Source organism: Eremothecium gossypii, chromosome VII, assembly GCF_000091025.4.
Source record: "Eremothecium gossypii ATCC 10895 chromosome VII, complete sequence".
In the NCBI taxonomy this organism is placed as follows: domain Eukaryota; kingdom Fungi; phylum Ascomycota; class Saccharomycetes; order Saccharomycetales; family Saccharomycetaceae; genus Eremothecium; species Eremothecium gossypii.
In genome coordinates, this window is record NC_005788.4 from 1061027 (window position 1) to 1085733 (window position 24707).

General features: G+C 52.2%; 14 protein-coding genes across 14 annotated transcripts; 4 read left to right on the top strand and 10 right to left on the bottom strand.

The window, feature by feature from the left end:
- Positions 1–354: 354 nt before the first annotated feature.
- AGOS_AGR016W (PITH domain-containing protein) lies at positions 355–1071 on the top strand (the record flags this gene model as incomplete). Its single annotated transcript, NM_211743.1, has 1 exon — positions 355–1071. One exon carries the CDS (start codon positions 355–357, stop codon positions 1069–1071), a length of 717 nt encoding a protein of 238 aa, NP_986681.1.
- Positions 1072–1539: 468 nt separating this feature from the next.
- Positions 1540–2361, top strand: REC102 (Rec102p; the record flags this gene model as incomplete). The annotated part of the gene is made up of 2 exons (NM_211744.1): positions 1540–1695; positions 1759–2361. The coding sequence occupies 2 exons, from the start codon at positions 1540–1542 to the stop codon at positions 2359–2361; spliced, it is 759 nt and encodes a 252-aa protein (NP_986682.1).
- On the bottom strand, positions 2348–2923 carry AGOS_AGR018C (uncharacterized protein; the record flags this gene model as incomplete). Its single annotated transcript, NM_211745.1, has 1 exon — positions 2348–2923. The coding sequence occupies one exon, from the start codon at positions 2921–2923 to the stop codon at positions 2348–2350; it is 576 nt and encodes a 191-aa protein (NP_986683.1).
- An 847-nt stretch (positions 2924–3770) lies between these two features.
- Positions 3771–7088, bottom strand: MSB2 (Msb2p; the record flags this gene model as incomplete). Its single annotated transcript, NM_211746.1, has 1 exon — positions 3771–7088. The coding sequence occupies one exon, from the start codon at positions 7086–7088 to the stop codon at positions 3771–3773; it is 3318 nt and encodes a 1105-aa protein (NP_986684.1).
- Positions 7089–7947: 859 nt separating this feature from the next.
- On the bottom strand, positions 7948–9708 carry SNU71 (Snu71p; the record flags this gene model as incomplete). Its single annotated transcript, NM_211747.2, has 1 exon — positions 7948–9708. One exon carries the CDS (start codon positions 9706–9708, stop codon positions 7948–7950), a length of 1761 nt encoding a protein of 586 aa, NP_986685.2.
- A 175-nt stretch (positions 9709–9883) lies between these two features.
- MCY1 (putative cysteine synthase) lies at positions 9884–11047 on the bottom strand (the record flags this gene model as incomplete). The annotated part of the gene is made up of 1 exon (NM_211748.1): positions 9884–11047. The coding sequence occupies one exon, from the start codon at positions 11045–11047 to the stop codon at positions 9884–9886; it is 1164 nt and encodes a 387-aa protein (NP_986686.1).
- Positions 11048–11410: 363 nt separating this feature from the next.
- AGOS_AGR022C (nicotinamide-nucleotide adenylyltransferase NMA2) lies at positions 11411–12613 on the bottom strand (the record flags this gene model as incomplete). Its single annotated transcript, NM_211749.2, has 1 exon — positions 11411–12613. The coding sequence occupies one exon, from the start codon at positions 12611–12613 to the stop codon at positions 11411–11413; it is 1203 nt and encodes a 400-aa protein (NP_986687.2).
- A 474-nt stretch (positions 12614–13087) lies between these two features.
- Positions 13088–15430, bottom strand: UBP14 (ubiquitin-specific protease UBP14; the record flags this gene model as incomplete). Its single annotated transcript, NM_211750.1, has 1 exon — positions 13088–15430. The coding sequence occupies one exon, from the start codon at positions 15428–15430 to the stop codon at positions 13088–13090; it is 2343 nt and encodes a 780-aa protein (NP_986688.1).
- Positions 15431–15665: 235 nt separating this feature from the next.
- Positions 15666–17099, bottom strand: EHD3 (mitochondrial 37S ribosomal protein mS47; the record flags this gene model as incomplete). Its single annotated transcript, NM_211751.1, has 1 exon — positions 15666–17099. The coding sequence occupies one exon, from the start codon at positions 17097–17099 to the stop codon at positions 15666–15668; it is 1434 nt and encodes a 477-aa protein (NP_986689.1).
- Positions 17100–17635: 536 nt separating this feature from the next.
- Positions 17636–18772, top strand: AGOS_AGR025W (sphingolipid delta(4)-desaturase family protein; the record flags this gene model as incomplete). Its single annotated transcript, NM_211752.2, has 1 exon — positions 17636–18772. One exon carries the CDS (start codon positions 17636–17638, stop codon positions 18770–18772), a length of 1137 nt encoding a protein of 378 aa, NP_986690.2.
- A 90-nt stretch (positions 18773–18862) lies between these two features.
- TSC3 (Tsc3p) lies at positions 18863–19186 on the bottom strand (the record flags this gene model as incomplete). The annotated part of the gene is made up of 1 exon (NM_211753.1): positions 18863–19186. The coding sequence occupies one exon, from the start codon at positions 19184–19186 to the stop codon at positions 18863–18865; it is 324 nt and encodes a 107-aa protein (NP_986691.1).
- A 240-nt stretch (positions 19187–19426) lies between these two features.
- On the bottom strand, positions 19427–22312 carry AKL1 (serine/threonine protein kinase AKL1; the record flags this gene model as incomplete). Its single annotated transcript, NM_211754.1, has 1 exon — positions 19427–22312. One exon carries the CDS (start codon positions 22310–22312, stop codon positions 19427–19429), a length of 2886 nt encoding a protein of 961 aa, NP_986692.1.
- A 285-nt stretch (positions 22313–22597) lies between these two features.
- Positions 22598–24337, bottom strand: ORC2 (origin recognition complex subunit 2; the record flags this gene model as incomplete). Its single annotated transcript, NM_211755.2, has 1 exon — positions 22598–24337. The coding sequence occupies one exon, from the start codon at positions 24335–24337 to the stop codon at positions 22598–22600; it is 1740 nt and encodes a 579-aa protein (NP_986693.2).
- Positions 24338–24357: 20 nt separating this feature from the next.
- RPC11 (DNA-directed RNA polymerase III core subunit RPC11) lies at positions 24358–24696 on the top strand (the record flags this gene model as incomplete). Its single annotated transcript, NM_211756.1, has 1 exon — positions 24358–24696. The coding sequence occupies one exon, from the start codon at positions 24358–24360 to the stop codon at positions 24694–24696; it is 339 nt and encodes a 112-aa protein (NP_986694.1).
- Between the last annotated feature and the right edge of the window lie 11 nt (positions 24697–24707).

Sequence of the window (24707 nt, forward strand, 5' to 3'; positions counted from 1 at the left end):
CCTACGAAATTTCACTTTTCTTTTTGTCCGTGCCGTATCTCTGCTCGAAGAATACTCAAATGCAACGCCAGTAAGAGGCAGCGCACCATGAGTCAGCAGGAGGCTGTAGGACGTTTGGTGCCGCATATATCATGGAGGGCGTGCTGCGCGCATATTCCTCGGGCATGCAGGTCCGCCACAGGCTCCAAAATCCGTGTGACGGCGAGGCGAACAGTAGCTGGGCACGGGGCCTCCGGGGCGCGTGCTAATTACCCGGAGCCTTGACTTTCGTCACGAAACACCTCGGAGCGAGCTATTTACCTGGTCCATGCTGCAGTCACACGGCTCCTGCGCAGGGATTGAGTGCAGATCGACATGGCACACCATCACCACAGCTGTGAGGCGGAACACCACGACCATGTGCCGCCGGCGCGCACGAGCGCGCAGCAGTCGCTGTACCAGTGGATCGATGTTCCGAGCATGCGATGCCTGAACGTCGTGGCGAAGGGCGCCGCGGCGTCGGTGCCGGCCGGGATAATCAAGAGCAATGACGAGCGGTACGACATCTCGCGGTACGTGGAGTCAGACGCGGACTGCCAGATGCTGCTGCACATCCCGTTCACGACCAGCTGCAGACTGTACTCGATCATTCTGCGCAGTGCGAAGGGCGGCGAGGCGGGGATTGGGTGTATGCGCCATGTCAAGATATACAGTAACCTGAACCAGAACCTCGACTTCGACACGGTGAGCGAACTCAAGCCGAGTAACGTGCTGGAGTACCCGCAGAACGTGGGCGTCTATCTTGGGGGCAGCCAGGCGGAGGAGCGGGGCGAGCATTCCTTTGTAGAGCACCACTTGCCGCGGCACCAGTTCCAGAACTGCCACTCTTTGACAATTTTTGTCGAGGACACATGGTCTGGCGATGAGGACGAGCCCACACAGCTGTGCTACCTTGAATTGAGGGGGGAGAGCACCGGGCTTAAGCCGGAGAGCGGCGCGGCGCTGTTGCGGACCGTCTACGAGGCTGCCCCGAACCCTGCTGAGCATGTAAAACTGGAGTCGGAACACGAAAGGCTCCATCTAGGCATGTAAGCGCCTTGCAGCAGTTTGACCAGCATTCCACTGGCTGCAGTGACCTGTGGTCACAGGCCCTGCTGCACAGTATCGCCGATACCCGCTGAAAGGGGCATCGCCCTTTCTTGTCGTCCGACGACAGACAGCTATATCTTGGCTTAAATATGTTATGACAGGCTCAAGCAGCGCGGTACTGCCGGGCTCGCGTTGCGCTGTCACGGCGTTCTTGAGATCCTTGCAGAGGTAACGATATATACTCTATAGGCAAAGGGGACAGATAAGGTCTGTTGCAAGCGATAATAGGATGGCCATGTGCCCCCAACGGGCCGCCGCCGCCCGTCCAAGATGAACACCACTGTCAGCAGTCTCTTCCGTGTCCCAATGTGTGCATGTGCAGCGCTCGAAGCGGCTAGCTTATGGTTTTTCCAGTGATTAAGGGAGCATAGTCACGGTACTCCAATACAGTGTGACGACAGCCAGACAGCCATGAATTACAAGTTCAACACAGTGTACCTAGCTGGCAATGATGAGCTCTCAGCATCGCGCTGGGATTGCGAGGTGGTGCTTTCAACCGAGCAAGAGTCGGAGCTCGATCTAAATAAGGGCATCTTTGTTTTGCCGCCCAGCCACAGTCCATTGGAAGTATGTAACGCAGAGACTGGGTAGGCTCCGGTGTGGTCCGGGATGATATTAACAGTTATATAGGTTGTTGTGAGGCTCGGGCGGGACCACGATGCGGACGTGTGGCCGCCGACGAGTCCTGTCGTGCCGAACAATGAGTTTTGGGAGAAAGCTCTAAACTATACAGTGCAATATGTGTCAGATGACAGTAAGCTCGAGCTCTTTCTCACTTGCAACCAATTCATCCCGCTGAAGGTGGAAAAGCTATTCGCTAAGCCGGCAAACTTGGTGTACGCTAAAGAGTATAGGCTGGCGTATCTTACGCGATTGATAATCAATTGCGAGTTCTATGGCGTCTCTGACACACAAGAGGGCACAGTCCTGGATCACCTGAACGAATTCGTTACCTCGCTAATACTCTCACAGCTGGAGTTCCAGTTCCCGTTCGTCTTCTCCAGACGCGGCAGACGGAAGTTTCTTGAGCACGAGCAATCGATGGGGTCATTGTCCTACAGCCTTACGGGGAATAACTCGCTCATCCCTAGCGTGATTGAAGTAATGGCGAACGACCTGACGAGCACCACGGTTTTCGAACTATTGGAAGTTTGCCGAAACTACAAATTGAGAGCCAAATATAAGGACAGTAAATCTGAGCTCAAGTCCAGTAAGCCATTTAAGCGCTCTTGAACTTGTACGTGAGAGAGCGGAGCGTATTCAGCTCGCTGTCGATTTCCTCCGACCAGCGCTTCACGAGAATACTTACTAGAAAGAGCCAATGGGGTACATGGAGGAAAAGTAATAATGCCGGAGATTTGGCGGTCTCGGAGACCTGCCACGAAATAAGGATGAGAACCACGATATTAATGATGTTGATGGCCTGACTGCTGATCCTGAACGGTAAAAACCGATTTCTGAACATGTGCGTAATGGTTGAATACTGCATATTCACAAAAGAGCAACCTATGGACTGGACCGATACGAGTAGTATGCGTCGATAGGGGGCAAGTGGCTTGACACGTTTGGCGCTAGTGGCCAACACGAGCATGAGCCCGCAGCACGCGAGGTACACAAAGCCAAGATACTGCAGGTATTTTTCATTCTTAGATGCGTTTCTCAACTCGAACTTGCGGATCAACTCTTCCTGTTCGTCTGTATCTAATGGAAAAAAATCATCTCTGTCCTCTATGCTATCTGCAGTCCCCTGCGTATAGTTTATCAGCTCCCTATTCAATTTGCGTAACCTAGACATTATGATCTAGTGCTGTTACTTGTTAAGCTCTGTCTGTCTTTAGCAAGGGATAAATTTCACAGGTGAATCTGTATATTGTAGGGTATAAGATTGCCGGATTGTTCTCTGCAGATTAGAAATCTTCGAGATCAGAGAATTATGGATCGAATATCCCATTAGCGCGTTTATAATATGCTCCGTCGCCTGCTGTTTCCAAAGCACGAGCTGCCCGTGTAGTACCTCTCTCTTTAGATGGCACTAAATAAATCGACGCATTAACTACATACAATCTGAAGAGTAGCGAGCGCATGTTATGAAAAAGACGTTAGGTGTCAGGTACTGCATCGGAAGTAAGACGACACCAGTAGGGCCATGTTTTGCGCTACTATGCGAAAGCAACTCAATGCTACAGAAAAAGTGAAATTTTATAGCAGATGATATTGCAGTATGGCTCATATCCATGAACTCCAAGGTGTCCTATAGATTAGCATTGGTTTAAACATCTAGGAAGGAAATCAGCTAGAACGAACATGAAAAAGCTATATGTCGTATAGTATCAGGAATTAGCCCACCTCAGGAATACTGCCGCGGCTACGAGGTATATTGGCAATAATGGCATGCGCAAATATTCATACTTAGACAATAAAAATACAGGTGGTAGATAGTGGATAAGAAATAAAAAAATCAAACAACCAATATCCAGTTTCGGATTATTGGCTCTGATAAAAGAACAGTTCGGTTTGGCCAGTACAATGGAAGTTCAACTTAATACGGGAATCCGCCAGTGTGGGAAAAGGGTGGGAAATAAAATATAAATTCAAAAACAGTTCAGAAGATTCTGGCGGTGGTCCCAAATCACGGGTGGGGTTTATGGATCCCATCCCAGTGAATTCTCGGAAGCGATCGGGCCGCTAATCTTCGTGATTTTGCCATTGACGAAACTATGTGTAGCATTATTGTCGCCCAGGCCGTTCACACTGTTGTTATAGTCCATCCAGTTATCAACCTTCATACTCGGCGTTACACTGGCGCGCATCATTCTAGCATTGTTCGCCGTGACGAATAAACTTTTGTCGTCATACAAAGTTGGAGGGATCTCAGACGAGGTAATCATATCACTAGACCCGCCTGAATTACTAGAATAGAATGAGTGGTTATCCTGCAGCTCCACTCCTCCGCGAGACCTCAGCAGGAAGTATCTAACGCCAACGATCATCAGGGCTATGTACAGCGTAACACCACAGATAGACCCAACTACAATGCCTGTTAGCTTTGCTTTGGACATCGGAACAGCGGCACTCTTGGAATTTGTTGGGTTATAAGGGCCTCCCAGAGCGCCACTACGGCCTATGGAATTATCAGCGTCCGGATGAGGTTTGTTTTGCGTAGTGGATCCTGAGGAGCTAAAACCCTTTCCTGCAAGACCAGTCAGTGGTAGTTGTGGATCAATCAAACTAGCGAAAACTTTCATGTTCGCGTCATAACTGGAATAGAGCTCACTGTTAGTGTCTACCACGAGCTTCGCAAGTTCGTCGACCTTCTCCGAAGGGAAATACACTTGCGCGATCGTCGCAATATAATCTTTAGAGTTAGCTTTTAGTGGAACCAACTGTATAACCGAGATATCAGCATATTCAAAGTTGAATGGATAGTTCAATATACCAGGTAAGTAATCAAAGATTTGGGCATTAGCAAATGGATTCATTGCAATGAATGGATAATTCAATTGCTTTTTGAAACCAATGGTAATTAAAGTATAGTCCTTTTTAGGAGTGACACGATCGGGAGCAGCAATAACTTGAGGTAGCGTCTGGATATTTGGAGTTGCAGTAGGCTTGGGTTTGCTCTGCGTGTTCTGGGGACTTTCGGTCGAAACAACTTCCTGTTCGGTTGCAGTAATTATGACTGTTGGAAGCCAATTACCTGATGGCGCATTTTTACCCCAAGTAGTTGGTCTAGTACTTGTACTAGACGTGGTCAATGTCGTGGAATCTTGTGATGATAAAGTAGTGGAAGCCTGTGACGATTGTGTAGAGTCAGACAAAGGAGCCAGCGTCGTTACCTCCGGGGCTGAATAAGACTCCTCGCTGGTCTTGTCCGCTGAAGTTGTAGATGGGATATAACTCAAGGTGGTTGTGTATGGATATGTCTCACGGCTACTTGAATATAGTGTCGATGTGTTTGATGGCCTCGTCGATTGAGGATATTCAGTCTCGGTGCTTTGGGGGGTGGGCGTCACTTCTTCTGGCACCTGTGATGATGAAGTAACAAAGGAAGACATAGAAACTGAGCTGCTGGTTAGACTGAACGTGGAGTGACTGGCAAGTGTATGTGATGATATAGACCCATTGAACGTGGAAGAGATTTTATGCCCCTCTGAGGTACTTACGACAGTTGTAGAAGATGATGATGGCAAAATAGTGAGAGGGCTAGAACTAGGCGTAATTACAGCCGAGTGATTTGCAGACCTGGAGGTGGACAAAGGAACTGAAGTCGTAGTCTCAGATTTAGTGCTCGAAACTGATGTCACAGCTGAAGTCGATATAGTTGAGATTTCGGTCCCTGATCTCACTGTCGACAGACTACTATTACCCGTCATGGTGAGTTCCTGGGGGATTGGGGTTGAGCTGATAGGTATAATTACCGAACTAGACGTCGGTAATGCGTGAGAAAGATGTGACGATCCAGCGCTATCGGTTGAACTGATAGAAATATTGTCGCTCGAAATAGAAGAAAGTGAACTATACGCCGATGAAATAAGAGATCCCGAAACCGCGCTCTCCGAACTGCTCGATAGACTGGAAGTTGGTATCCCAGATCCAGATGACTGTGTAGAACTGCTCGATAGACTGGACGTTGGTATCCCAGATCCAGATGACTGTGTAGAACTGCTCGTTAGACCAGATGTTGGTATCCCAGATGAAGATGACTCTGCAGAACTGCTCGTTAGACCAGACGTCGGTATCCCAGATCCAGATGACTGTGCAGAACTGCTCGTTAAACCAGATGTTGGTATCCCAGATCCAGATGACTGTGCAGAACTGCTCGTTAAACCAGATGTTGGTATCCCAGATGCAGATGACTGTGCAGAGCTGCTCGTTAGACCAGACGTTGGTATCCCAGATCCAGATGACTGTGCAGAACTGCTCGTTAAACCAGACGTTGGTATCCCAGACACAGATGAGTCTGTAGGACTGCCGCTGGGAAGATGGGATCCAGAGCTGGTAGATGAAGTGCCAGAAGAAAGTGAAGCAGATATTGCTGAATTTGTAGCTTTCCCTGTGCTCGATAGGCTCGAAGTCGCTGAGGGGATTTGACTGCCACTCAGAGAAGAATCAATCGAGGAAGTGGCTGATAGTTGGGACATTGAATCTGAGGTAGGGGTAGTCAAGGTCGATAAGCCATCGGTAATAGTAGATGATAGGTCAGTTTCGCTGGATGATATTGCGTCGGTTCCAGATGTGGTGGTTGACTTATGTTTCTCCTTTTTCGTTTTATGTTTCGATTTATCTGTTGTAGATGACATTTCCTCTGACGTTTCCGCTGAAGGTGTAGGTTTCGCTTCTGTATTTGTCAGGTAGGATGTCGGTATCGATAACGTTTTCCTAGAGTGAGAATGGCCCGATGACAAGGTAGGTTCCGAAAGTGGTTTAATAGTCTCTGAATCGATCGTTTTAGTACTGCTGGACTCCGACAACCCCTTCGTAGGAGTTTTCGTTCCTTTCTTGGCAGTTGATGAAGTTACAGCCGAAGATTCGGTCGATTCAGTGGAACGTGTATTAGAAGAAGTAAGGGGGGCGCTAGTAGATGCGCTGTCGGCGGTATCGGAGGAAGCAGCAGTTTCGCTGCTTTTAGAGGAACCATGCAGTTTGCCAGTAGCTGAAGAGCGAGAAGAGGAAGATTTTGTATTGGTCGCGACAGATAACGTTGTCGAGGAGGTCGTCTTCTTGTTGATGGGGTCCAGCCTGCTTTCGATCTCGTTTGCTATAGAGGCCAGTAATGACGGCAGCACTCCTAGGGCGGTCGGCGACGCCTGTACCGTCTCATTGTCGGAGCGCCGCACCATGGGCTGATGGCGACCGTAGTCAACTATATCCGCAGGGGGGGCTGCCGCAGCATACGCATCCGCTAAAGCTGGGCTGGCGCTGAGCAGGACCGACAGTCCTGCAAGGGTTACGACTCTCATTGTACTTCAGCTCTCGAATACCGTCGAACCGTCACGTTTCCACCGCAACAAGCGGGGACCAAAAGATATAGTATTAGATCGACACCCAGCCGGCTTGATACCGTTAGCCGATGTGACTTTCCGTGTGATATACGCGTGTCGCGACTCTGCGAGCTCCACGCTAAGCCCTCAATTAAATGAATGTAAGTAGTTGGATGAGCTTCAACAAGGACTCGCGCTGCTAGTTGAACGCCTTTGTTGAGTTAGCTATTCTCTATAGCTGTGGAAGGTTTGGTGTCAAAATACTTTCGTGAAGTAGCAGTGTTATGAAGAGATGTGAAACAAATTATTAAGTGCCAACTCGCTTCTGATGAAAGACAAGTGACCTGTCGCTTAGGAATATTTCTTCGCGGAATCGGCACTATCTGCCAGTATCGTTCTTGCTGTCGTGCTACCCAAACAGAAACAGGCGGACTTCAGAGCCTAATATTAAGTGGCTCGCGGTATTGTTTGTTATGGTTTCGCCCAAAAGATATAGGAAAGGCAGAACTGCCTCCGTGTGCGTGTGTGTGCGTGTGTGTCTATCTGGCGTGAATGCAAATGCAAACTGTTGTAGGCGGGCTTAGAGTATGTGGTGAAAACCCCAGGTGCAAACCCCAAAAAGGCATGCTATGGATGTGAGGGCCGCATCGGCAGCCTTAATATTCCTGCTGCCAGGATTGACCGACATTCTTTCGGACGAGAACAGGAATGGTCGGGTGGGGCGTTGAGCCTGTAAAGGCAACTATACAAGGCAGCCAAGATACGTAGGGCAGTTCAAGACAGCAACCGGGCTGCATTACAGGCAGCTCCCGATGCGGAGCGACCGCTCCGAACGGCGCTAGTGCTTCAACAGCTTTGCCCAGATGGCATCTACAATGCGAACACTGTCGTCGTCGAAGGTCTCCTGGAGTTCGAGAAGTAGTTGGCCTCTGCTGGCGTTCTCCACGATGTTGTCTAGAATGTAATCGACCAGTTCGTCCTCGTAGACGCCCAGGTACTCGTTCACCAGCTCGTCGACGAGGCGGGACTGGCGCAGCTCAGCCATACGGGCTGCAAGCTCGGGGCCTTGGAACGGTAACCTATCCGGAAGGTCTGCAGTCGGAGCCGGGGTCGAGGCGGACACGGCTGTGGCCGGGATATCGGCCTCAGGTTCGCTATCGCTTTCTGCTTCCTGCGCGCGGGTGTCGAAGACACGCTTGAGCGCGAGCTTGATCTTTTGTTCCTTGGCGACGGGCTCCTGGACTGGGGCCGAATGTGCCGCAGAGGTGTCTGGGGATCTGGACGCAGAGGCGGAGGCCTGCAGCACGGCGTCCTTGGGCGCCTGGATGCGTTGTTCGTTTTGGGCGCGCCGGTCGACATCATCCTGTTGCTCTTCCTCCTCCTTGAACTCACGACGATGGTCGTAGTAGTCACTATTGCCGAGATGAAGAAGTTCTTTGAGGAAGAATGCCCGCTCCCGCTGCAGTTTAGCCTCGTAGTCTTTGAGCAAGATGAGACGCTGCTTGCGGGCACGGAGATCTGGCATCACAGTGCCATTCAGATGGCTGAGAAGAGCATTGTAGCTCTGTTGTGCGGACTCTTTCTCCTTTTCGAGTCGACGGCGTTCAATTGCCCAATCTTCTTCTCCATCTTCGTCTTCGTACTCATCCTCGTCCTCCTCGGGCTCTGTGGCAGGAACGCTGGAGCCCTTGCTCTTCCGAATCTGCTCCATGACACGTTTGAGCTGCGAGCGCCGGCGCCTGCCCTCTTCAAGAGCCTCTTGCGTACGCTTCTCCCGCTCCATGGTAAGTACACGGGTGCGGAATTCGATGATGTCTTTCACTAGCTGGTTCAGCGAGCTCTTTGGGAGATCGCTAAGCGTGCTCATATCAACTTCGTATGCCACCATCGCTGCATTTTCTGTTGACGACTCTGAAACAGAACTCTTAAGGTCGGCGATCTGCGTGCGGAGAGCGACGAGTTCTTCTTCTGTCACGTCAGGCGTGTAGCTGGACGGAACAATGTCATCGATGTAACGAGCGGTATTCTCGTCGATATGCACTGTGGTAACAGAATCAGTAGCTTTTGAGAACCACTCTATCCAGTATAGCACGACTTGTGCGAACTCTGTCAACGGATACATGCGTATGAAGATGTCTTGAGTACTTTCCAATGTCGATGCAATAACGCTGGACCAGTTTTCGACCAAGTCCTCCACTTTCGTTCCATCGGTCTTCGTGGAAAAATGCTTGGTTGTAGCCTGCTCCAACCATTGGATAAAGTCAGCTGTCTTGGTAGCACTCTCGGGAATATTTTGGATCACCAAGGTGTGGAGCTGTTGAGTAAGAGATATCGGCAGGAAAAGCCGAAGTTCCTGATATTTGGGTCCTTTATAGTCTAACCTCAAGCCCCCATCTTCGGCATCCAAAGCAGACTTCTCGGGTGCTTTCGAAACTGCGGTCGATGACACAGGTTCCTGGGAAGTGGACTTCAACGTCTGTTCAAAGTTGTATAACTCATTGCTTGGGATAGGTGAGAAACCGGGCTTTAAAACTTTTGACTTCCAATTAGGGCTATTGGCTAAATATAGCGCCGCCGAGACGAATACTATATCACCCATGGTAAGCTTTATTTGGAGACCCGTACGTGTGTTTTGTAGTACTTATAGTCTTCGATGGTGAACTTTTTTCCACGCCAGTTATGTTCACGAGCAGGCGCTGCCTACGCGGAAGGATCTTGAGAGGAACTGCATTCAAGCCAGTATATATCTATGATAAAGTGTATAACGCAGCTAATTATACTATGTCACATAGCTGTATATCGTTTCTAACAGCAGACGCTTCTTTCCAAAATTTACTCAAGTGCCTAGAGCCGCTATCGCAGGCGATGAGCACCAGAGTACTCCCTGCAGGCATCTCCTGGGCGACACGGACAGCAGCCACTGCATTCACTGCCGTGCTACTACCAATGAACAGTCCATCGTTTACACAGAGATACTTGGCCATCTTAATTGCCTGCTCATCTGTTACACGGATGGAGGAGTCAATATATTCTTCGCAGCATTTGAAGTTGCGGGTAATGCGGTTCAAGCCGATACCCTCGACTATTGTATCAACTTGGTGCCGACGGCGGGAGCCCTCCTTTTCCACATGGTCGTACATTACACCATAGTTGATCCGATTATAAAACCCAGATCCCTGTGGGTCAGCCAGTATCGTATGCACACTGTCACCCAGGCGCTCCTTCAAGTAGCGCGATACCCCGCCAATGGTACCACCGGTGCCGCAGCCAGCAATGAAGGCATTGATCCGCCCACCTAGCTGCTGGTAAATTTCAGGTCCAGTGTTTTGGTAATGAATAGTCCAGTTGGCTTCGTTTTCGAACTGGTCCGCGAATATGCCCTTATTTCCATGGCCCTCTTCATTTAGCAACTTGCACGCCTTCTTAGCAGCGTTTACGTACTGGTCTGGATCAACTATGCTTGCCGGCTTGACCTTCTTGACGTGGGCGCCAAGGCACTCCAAAAGAGCAAGTTTCTCCGGCGAGGTATCGTCAGGCAACGAGATATGGGACTGATAGCCCAGAGCGTTACAAATTGTGGCAATGGAAATCCCAGTCGACCCGCTAGTTCCCTCGAATACCACATCACGGTGCCCGCGTGTCAGTAGGCCTTGCGTTTCGGCGGTACGCACGATATTCAACGCTACGCGGTCCTTAGCACTGCCTGCAGGATTTGCAAGTTCTAGTTTAGCATAAATCTTGCATCCTGTGAATTTGGATAACGAAGGCAAGAGCACCATCGGTGTATTACCAATCAGCTCCTCGACTCCATTCTTCGGTGGCGCAAGGTCTGTCAATCTTGAAGATGTTTTGTAAGCGTAGAAGAGCGATGCGACAGAGACAATGACGGAGACACCTGTAATAGCAGTTCTCCAGTCAAGGCCCTGCTGATTCGACATCTCAGGAATGAAAACCGAGTCTTATGGGGCGGCGACAGCAGGCCTCAGAAGCCAGTCCGCTGTGTTAAAGATTGTCGCAGTGAAAATGATTTTTCCATGTCAAAAGCTCATCTCAATCAAAGGATATTCTTAGACCGACATGTGCTCAGGTACAGTTACGAAGGATATGCAGTAAGATGGCGTTCTCGGTCTCGCAAGTCTTTGTGCGGATATTACTCGCTGCAAAGTACAAGCTCAACATGGGCAGATGTAGCACGTGCTAATCAGGAGATTATTCTACTACTATTTAAAAGGTAAAATGACCCGCCGGGAATTGAGCGCTATCGCTCTCGATACTGGCACTATGGTACAAACTGAGATCCGTTAATCCTTATTGCTGATGACCTGCTGTACAGGTTCATGTTCATTCACATAAAGGCCATATTCTTGGATATAACGAATGACTGAATTCGGCAGCAGGTATTGTACAGACATCCCCCTGCGAATGAAAAGACGTACTTTCGTCGATGATATATCGTTGTAGATCATCTGTTTGATAACCAGGATGTTCCGGCGGTGCTCATACATGATGTCGTGGGAAAGGAGGAACGAGCGGACGTCCGAGCCAGTGCGCTCGACAATGAGACAGCCGTAATTGCCAAGAATATGGTGTAGATCAGCATCGGCCCAGACGTTGGGCTCTCCCATAGATTCAATCAGATCGCCTCCAGCTAGCAACATGATCTTCACCCCGATGCGATCGCCAGTCGATGTCTTTATCCCGCCACGCTTAACGTTAATCTCGTCGTTGAAGTGGTCCAGAACCTTTGCTGTTCGCGTATACTGCGGCTGAAGCGACTCCCAGGCGTCCACCATGAGCCATGAGGACGTCCGCTCGCAGGCAAGTTCGCACATGCGCACCCGGTGCGTTGCCGAGGCGAGACCGGGCTTGTTGTAGTTGTCGCTCACCGGCGAATAGTAGCCCCCAACCACCTCGAAGCGAGTCTGCTCAACAATGGCATCCATGGCCATCTCGAACATCCGCAGGTGAAGATGTGTGATCGGTGAGAACGATCCGCAGGCTACAATCACCAGCGGCAGTTTATTGGCGTTGTGCAGCGTGGTCTTCAGCCGGTGGGTTGGGAACTCGTAGTCCTCCAATATACGTGCCTGGCGGATGATGCCACAGGGCACCTCCTCGAGGTCCGCGATATTTTGCACCATGCTTCTCAACTTGCTGCTGTTCGCGTCCGCTGCATGGCTCTCACCCTGCTGCTCGTCCTCTTCGCCGCACTCGGATTCCGACGACACATCGTTCGAAAACGGCTCCAGCCCGCTGCGCTTCAGCGGAATCGACCCACTGCCGCCACGACCCTTGCTGCAGTTCGAGGGCTGCGAGCTGTTGCGCTTCATAGACTTTTTATAGCTCTTCGGGTGAATTGGTGCGTCGATGGAGGTGTTGTAATCCGCCAACACAAACGGCATGATCGGCCCGTTCTCAGGAATCTCTGAATCCGGCGCCAGCGGCGGCTCTGGCTTATCATCGCCTTGAAGTGGCTTGAAGTCGGGGGCTCTTGTAGGATCCATTACTAACTGACTCGTTGGCTATGAACCCAGTTCTGTTGCGCTTTGATGTTCTGAAAAACGCACACTGTCGACGTCAAGACGGCTGCGTCTGAAGATTGTAAATGGCTCTATTATATAGAAACTCGGAGCTATACGAGCTTTTAAGAAGTCAGCAACTAAGTGCAGCATTACGATTCACCAAAATTGACTTTTAGTACTTTTTCAAGCTTGCAGAAGGTTGTAGGAAGCTCAAAGGCTTGCTAGACTCCAGAGAGGGGTGTTCCTACCTGGCGCACAGGGCTTCTGCACTGCATATCGTGTAGATCAGCGATGTAGCGTAAGCTGAAATCCTTGCAGTTCTGTGGTTAGCGGGCATAAGTGTGGATTCACGTATTGAATTGCCACACAGGGTCAGCCGCCGGCAAAAATCCATGCACACAGGCGCCACAAGGTACAGACTGGGGTACCGGTTGGGGAAGCAGTCCCGGAAGCTTACTAAGCCGGTGCAATGCGATTGAAGATGAAGATGTAGCCATTCTTCTCTATTTCCTGGAGGTTCTCGTTACCGCCGACGGCCATGAGTTTCTCGTCGTTGTAGAGCACCCACTTGGGCTCTCCATCCACGGCCTTCTTGATGAAGGCGACGTAGTGGCCGCTCTGTACCGAGTTCCCCTTGTGGCATATCACTGCAGAGAGAGCGTAGTCTGGGATGTCACCGGGGTATCCGTAGTCACGGGATACCGGAGGGTCAATCGACTCCTGGGTGTCGTCGTCATCGAGGTTGTCAGCGTTGTTGAAGACCCACTCGACACTGCGGGTTACATCGCCGTCGTTGAGTATCAATGCCTTCCGACAGTGGCGCTCCGCAAGACCCATGGAGACCATGCTGTCGAGGGCGCCCTGATCTACGACGGCGGCCTGTTTCTTGGTGCCGGGCACGCTGAATTCGGCGTTAAGTTCCGGGTCTTCCATGTGCTCGAAAATCCAATTCAAAGCCCGTTCAACCTCTGAGCCCGTGTTGTATAGTGCACGAAGAGCGGCGTTCTTGCTGAAGCCCATGCTGATGATGGAAATAACCTTATCTTCATCCGGATTGAACGATATGGCGCTGGCAGGGACGTTGCTGTTGTCGTCAGGACTGTCTTCGAAGATCTTCTCCCCCGGCTGCCTGCCATGTGCCTTAAACTGGCTGAGCTTGAGTCTCTTCTCATCGCGTAGGCCTGGGACAAATAGTTGATTGCTCGTCTTTATGGGCGTCCAGTTTTGTAGTTTTATCCTTATGGGATTAATGAGCAGGGTAGCGGGTGCAGTCTTGAGCATCGAGTTTTTAGTGGCGACAGTAATTTCACTGCACTGAGGGCAGTGGATATCCAAGGATTCTCCATTGAAGTAGCTGTGGAGTCTGTCCATGAGGAACTGCGGATCGTTGCTATCTAGTAATGGTATTTGCAAGATCTCACATACCTGGCTTGAGTACTTAACGTGCTCACACTTGGTACACTCCAAACGGTCCTCCACCATGAACCTCATAAGGTCGTTTGGGTTGGAGGAGGAAGCCTTGCTAAATACCTTTCTGTCAAGTTTGTCAATGAAGTATGTCAAGAATTCCATCGCATCCTGCTGCCTGCCAGAGCTAAACTCTTCATTATCCTCGCCGATGCATTTCTTGACACTGGCAGGCTTAACCCCGTGCTGATATTTCTCTGGATGAATCTTTAGGGCGTTGCGAAGCTTGATTAGCTGGCATTTCAGGTTAGTAGATGGGAAGACCACATCCCTCGGGAAATCCCCCAACATATCAAGGTTCCAATCCTTCACACCACCATTGAACAAGACTTGCACAACAGAATTCAAGTAACATGAATTCCCGAGGTTAATTAGACCGCATCCGTACTCCTTAGATGCAAATATTTTCTTGGTGAACTCGTTTCCTGAATCACGCATCTGGAAGTCCCAATTCATGTTCTGTTCCACTTGTAACTCCACTAGAGTCTTCTCCTTTGCGACCTGGCCCTCCAAATCGATACCAAACTTCGCCAAAACTGCAGAGAATCGGTTTGGATCAGGAAACGCCACCTCATCATTACAGGAATAACAGTAGATATCGTTAGATTCACTTGTCAGAGAGCCTAGTTTTACAGCCAAGGGGTGGTTGTTCTCGCTCTGCTGGTAGTGTTTCAGAGCATGTGAGTGTCCTTCAATACCTACTTGCTCCCGACCACAGCCAATGTTTCCGCAGTGAAGGCAGAGCCATAAGTTCCGGTCCAAATCACAATCACCGCAGGTTTCGCGGACTGGCATGGCATCCTGCGGCACAACAAACTGCTCACTATGCGGACAAGCTTTGATTTCTAGCTGCCATGTTGCGGCCATATCTTTGAAGTCGGAGGATCTAGTGCGAATGATCTGTTCTAGCTTGCTCACCACCGTTGTGTCCATCTTCTGCTTCTGCTTGCTGCTGCCAAGCCTTGCCGTACACGCATTGTTGATCCGGACCAACGACCAGACAGTCTCATACAGCTCCTCTTCTGAAAGGTCCTGCACCTCGAGTTTTAGTCGCTTTTCCGCCGACTCGGTGGCCTTCGGCCTTTCGATCTTGTAGACGTTGAGGTAGAGATCGTGAGTTGCTTGCTGCACCCGGCGCACGACCTGCTGGTGTAAGTTGACGTGCTCATGGCAGAAGCTTTGAAAGCACCCTAGACAAATATTAAGCTGGTGCTCGGGTTCCGCAGGGCCACCATCGCCAAAGTTGGGGTTAATCATCGTTTCAAAACAGTAACCACAATCATCCTTATATATGGTACTAGGGATCTTTAGTTGCTTCACTACCTCACACATTTCAAATGGCCGATATCCTAACTGATGTATATTGGTATGTATGGCGGCTAATTACCTCAAATCTATGTTTGCCACTGGGGGTAAAGTTAAAGCGTACCGCTGAATAGGGAATTTCTATTCCATGCTAACGACTTTATACGAAATCCCTGCTGAGCACAACATCATAACTGGAACTATATAATACTTATGCGCTGACCTATAATACTTCATAGGCCGTAGAGTAGTTTAGCTAGTCCTAATAGTTCCAGTGTAGGAAGGAATCATTATCCATTCTGCATTTCCGGTCGATGATCAAGTTGACAACATATTCAGTACCAACTTTACCCCGGCTTACAGGGTTAAATTCCGTGAAATACTTGACAGTCTCCGCCCTTGTAACGGCCATTGACCTGCCAGACTGGTCAGTGCCGGTGATGTATGCCTGGACCGCGGCTTCGGTGGGGAGCGTGAACTTGTTGTGGTAACGGTAGTTCTTGAACGTGACTCCGAAGGTTTCCAGCAGGTCGATTGGGTTGGCTGGGTCCGCAGCTAGCAGTTTGGATATATCTGCGACCGAAGGTGACGTATTCTTCCACTCGTAGGGTGTCTTGGCCTTCTCCACCAGCTTATGGATGACCGCGTTTTCGAACTCCGCTAGTTCGTTGTTCCGCAACAGGTTCGTGCTGGTAATGAGGTCTTGCTTCATGGCGGACTGGATGTCACGTTGGGAGTTCCGGCGGAATTGCTCGCGGGTGATCTCAGCAGAAACGGTGGACTTTGTGGAGAGCTTCTCCAAGGTTGCCTTGGCAAAGTTACGGGCGACTTCCGAGTTCGCATTCGAACTGGCAAACGCCTCGAGGTTCTTGCGCAATTCCTTGTAGGAGACGTCGTAGTGGAAGAACCGCTCGATCACATCCAATTCTTCCTTGTTGTACTTGAATTGGTAGCCGTCTGGCAGAGGAGACGAGAACTCCTCGATGACGGCGTTGGTGTTGGCAAACGTCTCGTCGGCCTTGCGGGTTATCGGAACCGTCCCGAGGCGCTCCTTCAGCGCGCCATGCTGTGTGCTCTCGACATAGTGCGAGGCAAGGCCCGCCATGTAGACGTCAGCCCCCTGGAGCACCTCGCCGGTCAGGCACAGGTAGTACCCGAGCTGGCCCTCTTGTCCGCCGAGCGTCATGATCCTGGGCAGCGCAAAGGACACCCCCACATCGGGGTGCAACCCTATATCCAGCTCTGGCATCGCCCACTTCGTGTTCTCGGTCGCCACGCGGAACGGCACGTGGATCGTCAGCCCCACGCCGCCACCCATCGTGATCCCGTCCATCAGCGCGACAACAGGCTTCGGGTACGTCGCCAGCATCCAGTTCATGGTGTACTCGCCCTGGAAGAAGTCGTCCACCTTCTCCAGCATGTCCCGCCGCATGGCCTTCGCCATCAGCACGATGTCGCCACCGGCGCAGAACGCCCGTGGCGCGCACGCAGAGTCGAACACAATCACGTTGGCCACATCGCTTTTGGCGTACTCCTGCATCACCGGCAGAATCGAGTGGCAGATCTCATGGTTGATGGCGTTCAGCTTCTCGGGCCGATTGAGCGTGACCACACGGGCCGTGTTATTCGTTTTGAACTTGACTAAAGACGACATCTGCCTTCTCTGGACCATGCCTCTAACGGTGCTTCTTATCATTATCACTCGGTGCCGCTTTTATATTGTTGTGAAGGACAAACTGCATGCGCAACCCTGCTTTTAGCAAGGACGTGATTTCTGACGATAGCCTAGATCCGAATGAGATGACCAGGCCGCTCGGCTCTCGTTAGTTCTCCGGTCTCCACGTTCAGTGCTACTGATACGACGGTCACGTTTCCACATCGTGGACGGTCTCACATCATGTGAAACGACAATTACCCGGACATACCTTTCGTGATGTACAGATTGTAGAAACATAACGGAGCATGAGGTGATCTTGCTCCAATGGTGGTTCAAAGCAGACATTGCACTCTCCAGGTGGGACCACAGACCGAATCGCACCACCGATCTGCATCTATGGTGCCGGTTTCGACGTAGAGCGCACATAAGCGACGTCCGTAGATCCGAATTATTGAGATGTGGCCTATAAAAACGATGCTGTATATTGGCCTCGTGTTCTACTACACACGCCTCGATTCGGATGACTGCAAGCAGCCTAGTCCTCCATAGTGCGAACAGACAGCGACGAGACTGACATGAACCAACGGGGTATAGCGACAGCAGTGACGGCGGAGCCGCCGAGCGCGGACGCCGACGTCGAGGTGCTTCACAACTTCTACTGGACCTCGCTGAAGGAACCGCACGCGCATCGGCGGAAAGAGATCCTCCGCGCGCACCCGGAGGTGAAGAAGCTGATGGGGCACGAGCCGCGCACAAAGTACCTCGTGGCGCTGGTGGTGGGGCTGCAGCTGTTGTCTGCGTACATGCTGCGGGACACCGACCCGCTGAGCCTGAAGTTCCTTGCGTGGGCGTACGTGGTCGGCGCGACGGCCACGCAGAACCTGTACCTGGCGATCCACGAGCTATCGCACAACCTGGCCTTCAAGAAGCCAAAGCACAACCGTCTGTTCTCCATCTTTGCAAACCTGCCGATCGGGATCCCGTTCGCGGCCTCTTTTGGCCCGTACCACCAGCTGCACCACAAGTTTCTCGGGGACGAGGTGTACGACACGGACGTGCCGACGGTGCTCGAGGCGGTCCTTTTGTCCAATGTGCTCGGGAAGACATTCTTTGCGACGTTCCAGATCTTCTTCTATGCCCTGCGCCCCATGATGGTCGTGCGCATCCCGATCACCGGTTTCCACGTACTGAACGTTGTTTGCCAGTTTGTATTCGATGTGATCTGGATCCGTCAGTTTGGCCTGAATGGGTTCTTCTACTTTCTGCTCTCGTCGTTCTTGGCCGGCTCGCTGCACCCTTGCTCTGGGCACTTCATCGCGGAGCACTACCTCTTCAGCATTGAAGAGGCCATCGTTGGCGGCAAGGTTGCGATGAAGAGCGCCGCTGGCGAGGCCGAGCCCGTCTACGTGACTGATGAGAGCGCCGTCAAGCGGCCCGATGTCGAGTTCCGCAAGGATTATGCTTTGGAGACGTATTCGTACTATGGAATCCTGAACGCTGTTACTTGGAACGTTGGACTGCACAATGAGCACCACGACTTTCCGTTCATCGCCTGGTCGAAGCTCTGGGAGCTGAATCGCATGTGCCCGGAGTTTTATGAGACACTTCCAAAACACGATTCGTGGGTCCGCGTTCTCTGGGATTTCATATTCAAGTACGACGTTACTCTCTACAACCGTGTCAGGCGTGTAAATAAGCATTTGGAGTCATAATTGCGCCCCTCCACTCGCCAAACTCTTATAGATGATTCGTTTATGCTATATGTTAAGTATTATTAATTCATGATGCCGCGTCGTTTACAATCACTGCCCCGTTGCAGCGTAGGCCATGTATCCAACTGTTGCCCAGTACAAGCTGAGGACCCACTTCAGTAGTCCGAAGAGCGACAGCGTGAACACCACAAGGAAGAACACATGGAGACAGAAGGAGTCAAAACTCGTCATCAAGTAGTATGGCAGATGGATGTAGTACATCCAATATAAACTTTCGAAGAATTTGTACACTTTTTCGTGCACTTTGCCGGTGGCTTGCTGTGCGTCTGTCGGCGTGTAGACCATTGTACCACGGTCCTTCTTGTAACAATTGTCCGCACGCTTGGAACTCATGGTGTCGTCGGCTGCCATCATAGCTATTTGGTCGCTGCCACTCCACTCCGGGATGACGGTGGTCTTCGTTCTGGCGTGTGCTCAAGTATGGCAAGTTACACACTTTTTACTATGAGCTGCGTACGATTATGACTTTTTACCGTTCCGGACGATACAGCTTTCAACTGCACTACGAGTTGTCGGACAGGTATCAAGTCAAAGCCGAGATGATTAACGATAATGTATCTTAGTAAGTAAAGAAGACGTTCAGATATGTACTAGTTAACTCTTGAAGACACCAAAAATCGAACGCCTCTTACCGGAACCTGAGTTGGTGGGTTCTTCTTTCGACTCTTTCTTCGAGACATCCAAGTCGACTGATTTCCTCCCTCTGTGGAAGGACTTGCGCACGCCGCTCACGACGCTGCTGCTGTTACTTGTGCCACAGTTGGCCGTGCCAGAGCGGTTTGGCTGTAGATGTGCCTTCGAGGATGTCTTGGACGCAGAAACCGGCGTTGGAGAGGAAGACAGATCAATTTCCTGGAAGTCCAGCTCAAGAGAGCGCCTGGGAACGTGGCCAGTCACATGGCGACTGTCTTCTCGGTCATGGTAGCTATCACTCTCTTGGCGAGAATGAATGTTTTCAGCGGGCTGCGTGGCGCCGGACGTCGAGGGGGGCACTGGTCTCTCTTCGGCATTGGGTAATTCCATTGCGATACTCTCGTTCGTTAGAACGCTGCTACCGGAGCCGTTCAACTCGACACTGGCGTTTTCGCTGGGGTCGCCGCCGCCGACAGAGTTTGGTTTCGACAGGTTAATCTGGTTATAAGTCAGATCCAATTGTGCATCGTTCGCAGACTTATCAGGCGACGAAAATTCTATGAGTTGGTTGCTGCCATTCTGTATTCTGTCAGAGGTACCGTAAGTGCCTCTTGAAGACTGCTGAGGGAACACGTGCTGATTTTGGGTGTAGGCGTTGCTGTAAGTTTGGAAGGGCACAGCCGTCTTCCTATCAACATAGTAGGCTTGATATTGCGGCTGCGGCTGCGGCTGTGTGGAATCGGAAAGTTGGTAAGCCTGTTCCGCCAACGTCTTATGCAACGGCACATTGTTACTACACGGGTGCTGCGGCCGCAAATGCATTTGGAGCGGCAATTGCTGCCGCTGTTGATGTGGCATCTGGTCATGCAAACGCTGTGCATGCTGCTGGCGATTATCATTCTGTTGTTGGTATTGTCGATGCTGGAGTTGTTGCTGATGGAGGAGAATCTGCTGCAGCTTGAGGTCCTGAGCCTGGAGAGACTGCTGCTGATCCAAGTTACAGTTTTGGATTTTATGGCTCAAATCCATCTCAACCTCACTTTCTGGCTCGCATTCGCGCACGTTTTCTGGAATCTGACCTGGCTGGATATGCTGGAAAGAGCGGTCGCGCTGGACGGACACCATAGGCGTTACGGTAGCTGGGACAGAGGGGATCATACTGTCAACAGGCTTGCTTGCTGGGGCAGGATCATCGCCCGGCGAGTGCTCGTCGCTCTCATCGTAGGTGTCGTGCACGAAGTCCTGTTTAGCCATTTTAGGGAAGGGATTGTTTTTCTTATACTGTTTGGACTTTGGTGTGTTAGCAAGTTGTTCATGTTGAACGGGGCAGGAGCCAGGTAATGATGGAGTAGATGTACCATTGCCGGAATGATCAGACAATACAGAGCGATCTGTATGCTGCATCATAACCTCCTTCCTTGGAACCTGGATATAATTTTTCTGGGCGTCAGCATACATATGCATATGGGTTTCCGCAACAGGATAATTGCCAACATCCGCTGATTTTGGTAATTTCTGCAATGAATCTAAACCCCCATGCGCGTTAGGTCCATTATGATCCAAAGGCTTCGGTAAGGACTGCTGCATATCGACTGGCATGGAGGTATTCGTGGATGGTGGCGCAACGAAAATCTGTTGCTGTGCCACGGCATTCTGGCCCATTACCATTGGTTGCTTCGGAGCGCACTCAAAGGTGCTAATAAAAAGATCATTTACTTTGTCAGTGTTGATAATCCCCCTCTGCGCCAGCTGGTGAGACATCAACATATCATATTGCAGGCGTTGTAGCTTTTCTTGGTATCGCCCATACATATCAAAATTGTATGGCCCCTGGCCATAGAGGTCGTCTATTTTGACTTCGCATTCCATCATAGAGCAAATATGATACATCACTTGGTACACATTCGGACGCAAATAAGGATTCTCAGCCAGCATAATGATCACCAAATTGATTAGTTTGGACGAGAAGCTATTCCGCGGTATTTCATACTTGGAGTGTAAGATTGCAAACTGACCTGTCAATTCAAATGGTGTAGTATAAAAGAGCAGCTTGTACAGAAAAATCCCCAAGGCCCAGATGTCCGACTTTTCATTGATCGGCAGACAGCGGTATAAATCAATCATCTCCGGCGACCGATACTGTGGCGTGGTGTGCACATATATGTTGTTCATGAGCATCGCGATCTCCTGGTGACTGGCGACCGCCGGCAAACATGGAGACGTGGACCCAAAGTCGCACAGTTTGAAGTTGTTGTCTGCGTCCACCAGCACGTTCTCAATCTTGATGTCGCGGTGGATCAGCGGTGTGCGCTGGTAGTGCATGTGCGAGAGACCCACGGTGATGTCATACATGATCTTCAGCACTTCCGCTTCCGACAACTTGGTCGCCAGCCGCTGGTTCATGTAGTCAAGCAGCGATCCATTGGGGCAGAGCTCCATCAGAAGGAGCACCTCATAGCCCGGCTTCCCATCCCCCAGGCGCGACGCATTCGAGTCGTAGTACTGCACGATGTTACTGCAATTACGTAGCTTTTTCATCACTTCCACCTCGTTGCGCAGCTCATTCAGTCCGTTCTCGTCGCTCACACGCACGCGCTTGAGACACACTGTGTCGCCTGGCTGCAGGATCCGGTCTTGCCTGTCGAGCTCGTTCGTGTACCCAACAAAAGACACCTTGTAAATGTGCGCAAACCCCCCCTCCGCCAGGTATTCAATCACCTCGACCTGGTGCACACCGACAAGGACTGTACTGCCTGCCTGCAGCATCTCCAATGGCCCTGTGAGCGCCCCGGTGCCCGGAACGGGCTCCGTGGGCGAGCTTTGTTCTCCTGTGTGTCTCTTGCTCATATCGATCGGCTCGCAGTAGCTGTTGCGGTCCGTGATAGTCGTATGACAGGCCTCTGCACCAATACCTTGCGAAACGGCCGAAAATGCAATCAGTGGAGCACGGATAAGTTCAAGTCTGCCCCCGCTAGGCCGCTGCTCAGAAGATAATATTGGTGAAGTTAGTTGCTACTTTGCCTTTTTTTTTCGCGGGGCAGCTGTGCCCTGTTTATTACTCAAGACACATGTCCATGCTTATTCAGCGTTTCGAGTCTCAGCTCGAGCTGAGATGTCGGCTACGAAAGAAAACTATACACTGGAGAGGGCGTCGCTCAATAGCTTCTGCATCTCGCCAAAGGAGTAATTGACGTAGACTATTTCCTGGCCGGCCTTGTCCTTCGCCAGATGAGCCATTTTATGCTCGACAAACTCTCGGAGCATGGAGCGCAAGGACATTTCATTGGAGGCCACAAACTGGGCGGCGCAGGCCTGGTAGAAAGCGGAAAACGGGACACCAAAAGAAATGCCTGCGCGGCGCGAGTTTGTCAGTTTTATGCGCTTGGCAGACTGCATGTTGGCGACGACGGTCTCCAACAGCAGGCGGAACAGGCGCTTCGAGTTGGCGGTCAGCGAGGCCAGAACGTAGCGCGCGGCGTCGATGCTGCCCGCCTGCAGCTCGGAGCGGTTGAGCCGTACAGACTCCTGGAACGCGGCCTCGATGGCGTAGGGCTCGTAGTTGGTCACGTCGTGGAAAACGAAGTTGTAGAGCTGCGCGCGCAGGCTGTCCCAGAGCAGCGGCGCGTGGATGTGGTCCACGGAGGCGACGATGGCGATCTGGCGGATGCGCGCGAGCGAGCTGAGCATTTGCTGGAAGGGGTCTTTGCGCAGCATCGGCCCGTCCAGGTTGTGCACCAGCACGACCATCTGGACCTGCGGCGGCTGCGCGGCCCAGTGCTCGACCATCTTCTGGATCTGCAGGTGCACGTGGTTGTGCCAGTACTTGGTTTCTGCGTGCCGCAGCTCGTCGGGCAGCATGTAGGCGGCGATGCTCTGGAAGCAGTCGCGGTAGTTGCACGCGGGGTTGAAGCCGTTGATCACCACACAGGGCACGCCCTCGACGTCCGCGCCTTCGGGCGCGCCAGACAGCGCCAGCTTGGGTGACAGGTACTCGAACACGAGCGTCTCGAGGAAGCGGCGCTTCGAGCCGATGCCGTAGAACAGAAGAGTGAAGCCCTGCATCACCTCGAACCAGTACTGCGGAAACAGCCGCTGCTGGTGCCCCGTCAGCACCGCGCGCGGCGTCTGGTGCATGAAGCCGTTGAGCGCGCCGCTCAGGAGCCGGAACTCGTCGCGCGACACACTCGGCGCGATCGCCATCGAGTTGCGCGACTTCTTGTGCGCGCGGATCGGCTTCTTCTGGTCGATGTAGCCCTCGAACCCATCGAAGAAGTACGTCAGGTTGCGGTCCTCCGGCAGGCGGTACCCCTTCGGCACCGCTGCAGGCACGAAGCCGGGGTCCAGCTTGAAGCTCGGCACCTGCGCGAGCAGCACGTCCTGCTTGCGGGTCTTGCGCGGCGACTTGCTCGGCGACGAGAACGTCAGCTGGCGCCGCGGCGAGCGCAGCGGCGTGCTACGCGCCGTCACAAACCCGTCGCTGTCGTCTGCCTCCAGCGCCGGCGCGGCTAGCTTCGCCGGCGTCTGCGGCACGCGCACAGGCTGCTTGCGCCGCGGGCTCTCCTCCTCTGCGGCGTCCCTGCTGCTCGGCACTGCCGTGGCGCCCTCGTCCACGCTGCTGTCGGCCGCGCCCCCGCGCCGGGGCGACGCGCGGCCGCGCCTGCCTGATGCGCGCCGCGAGCGCGCGGTCGCCGCGCGGTAGAAGCGCAGAAACTTGCTGCTGGGCGCGCCCGCGCCCGCCGGCGCCACGCCCAGGTCCGCGTGCGCCACGATGTCGGCCGGGGCCCCTGCTTCTGCGTCCTGGCCGTCCATCCTGGGCTCTGCGCCCGACCAGGCAGGCCCGCGCCGCGCGCTGAAAATTTCTCGAGCCCGCATCGCCTCTGGCCCACACCGCGATGCTCTCGTTCTGCCCCTACTGCAACAACATGCTGCCCGTCAGCAAGGGCGACTCCGGCGTCTACCGCCTGGGCTGCCCCTCGTGCCCCTACGAGTTCCCCATCGAGGGCGTCGAGATCTACGACCGCCGCAACCTGCCGCGCAAGGAGGTCGACGACGTGCTCGGCGGCGAGGGCGCCTGGGACAACGTCGACCAGACCGCGGTGCAGTGCCCCCAGCACGAGACCTGCGGCGGCGAGAAGGCGTACTTCTTCCAGCTGCAGATCCGCTCCGCCGACGAGCCCATGACCACGTTCTACAAGTGTGTCACGTGCGGCCACAAGTGGCGCGAGAACTAGCCATACATATC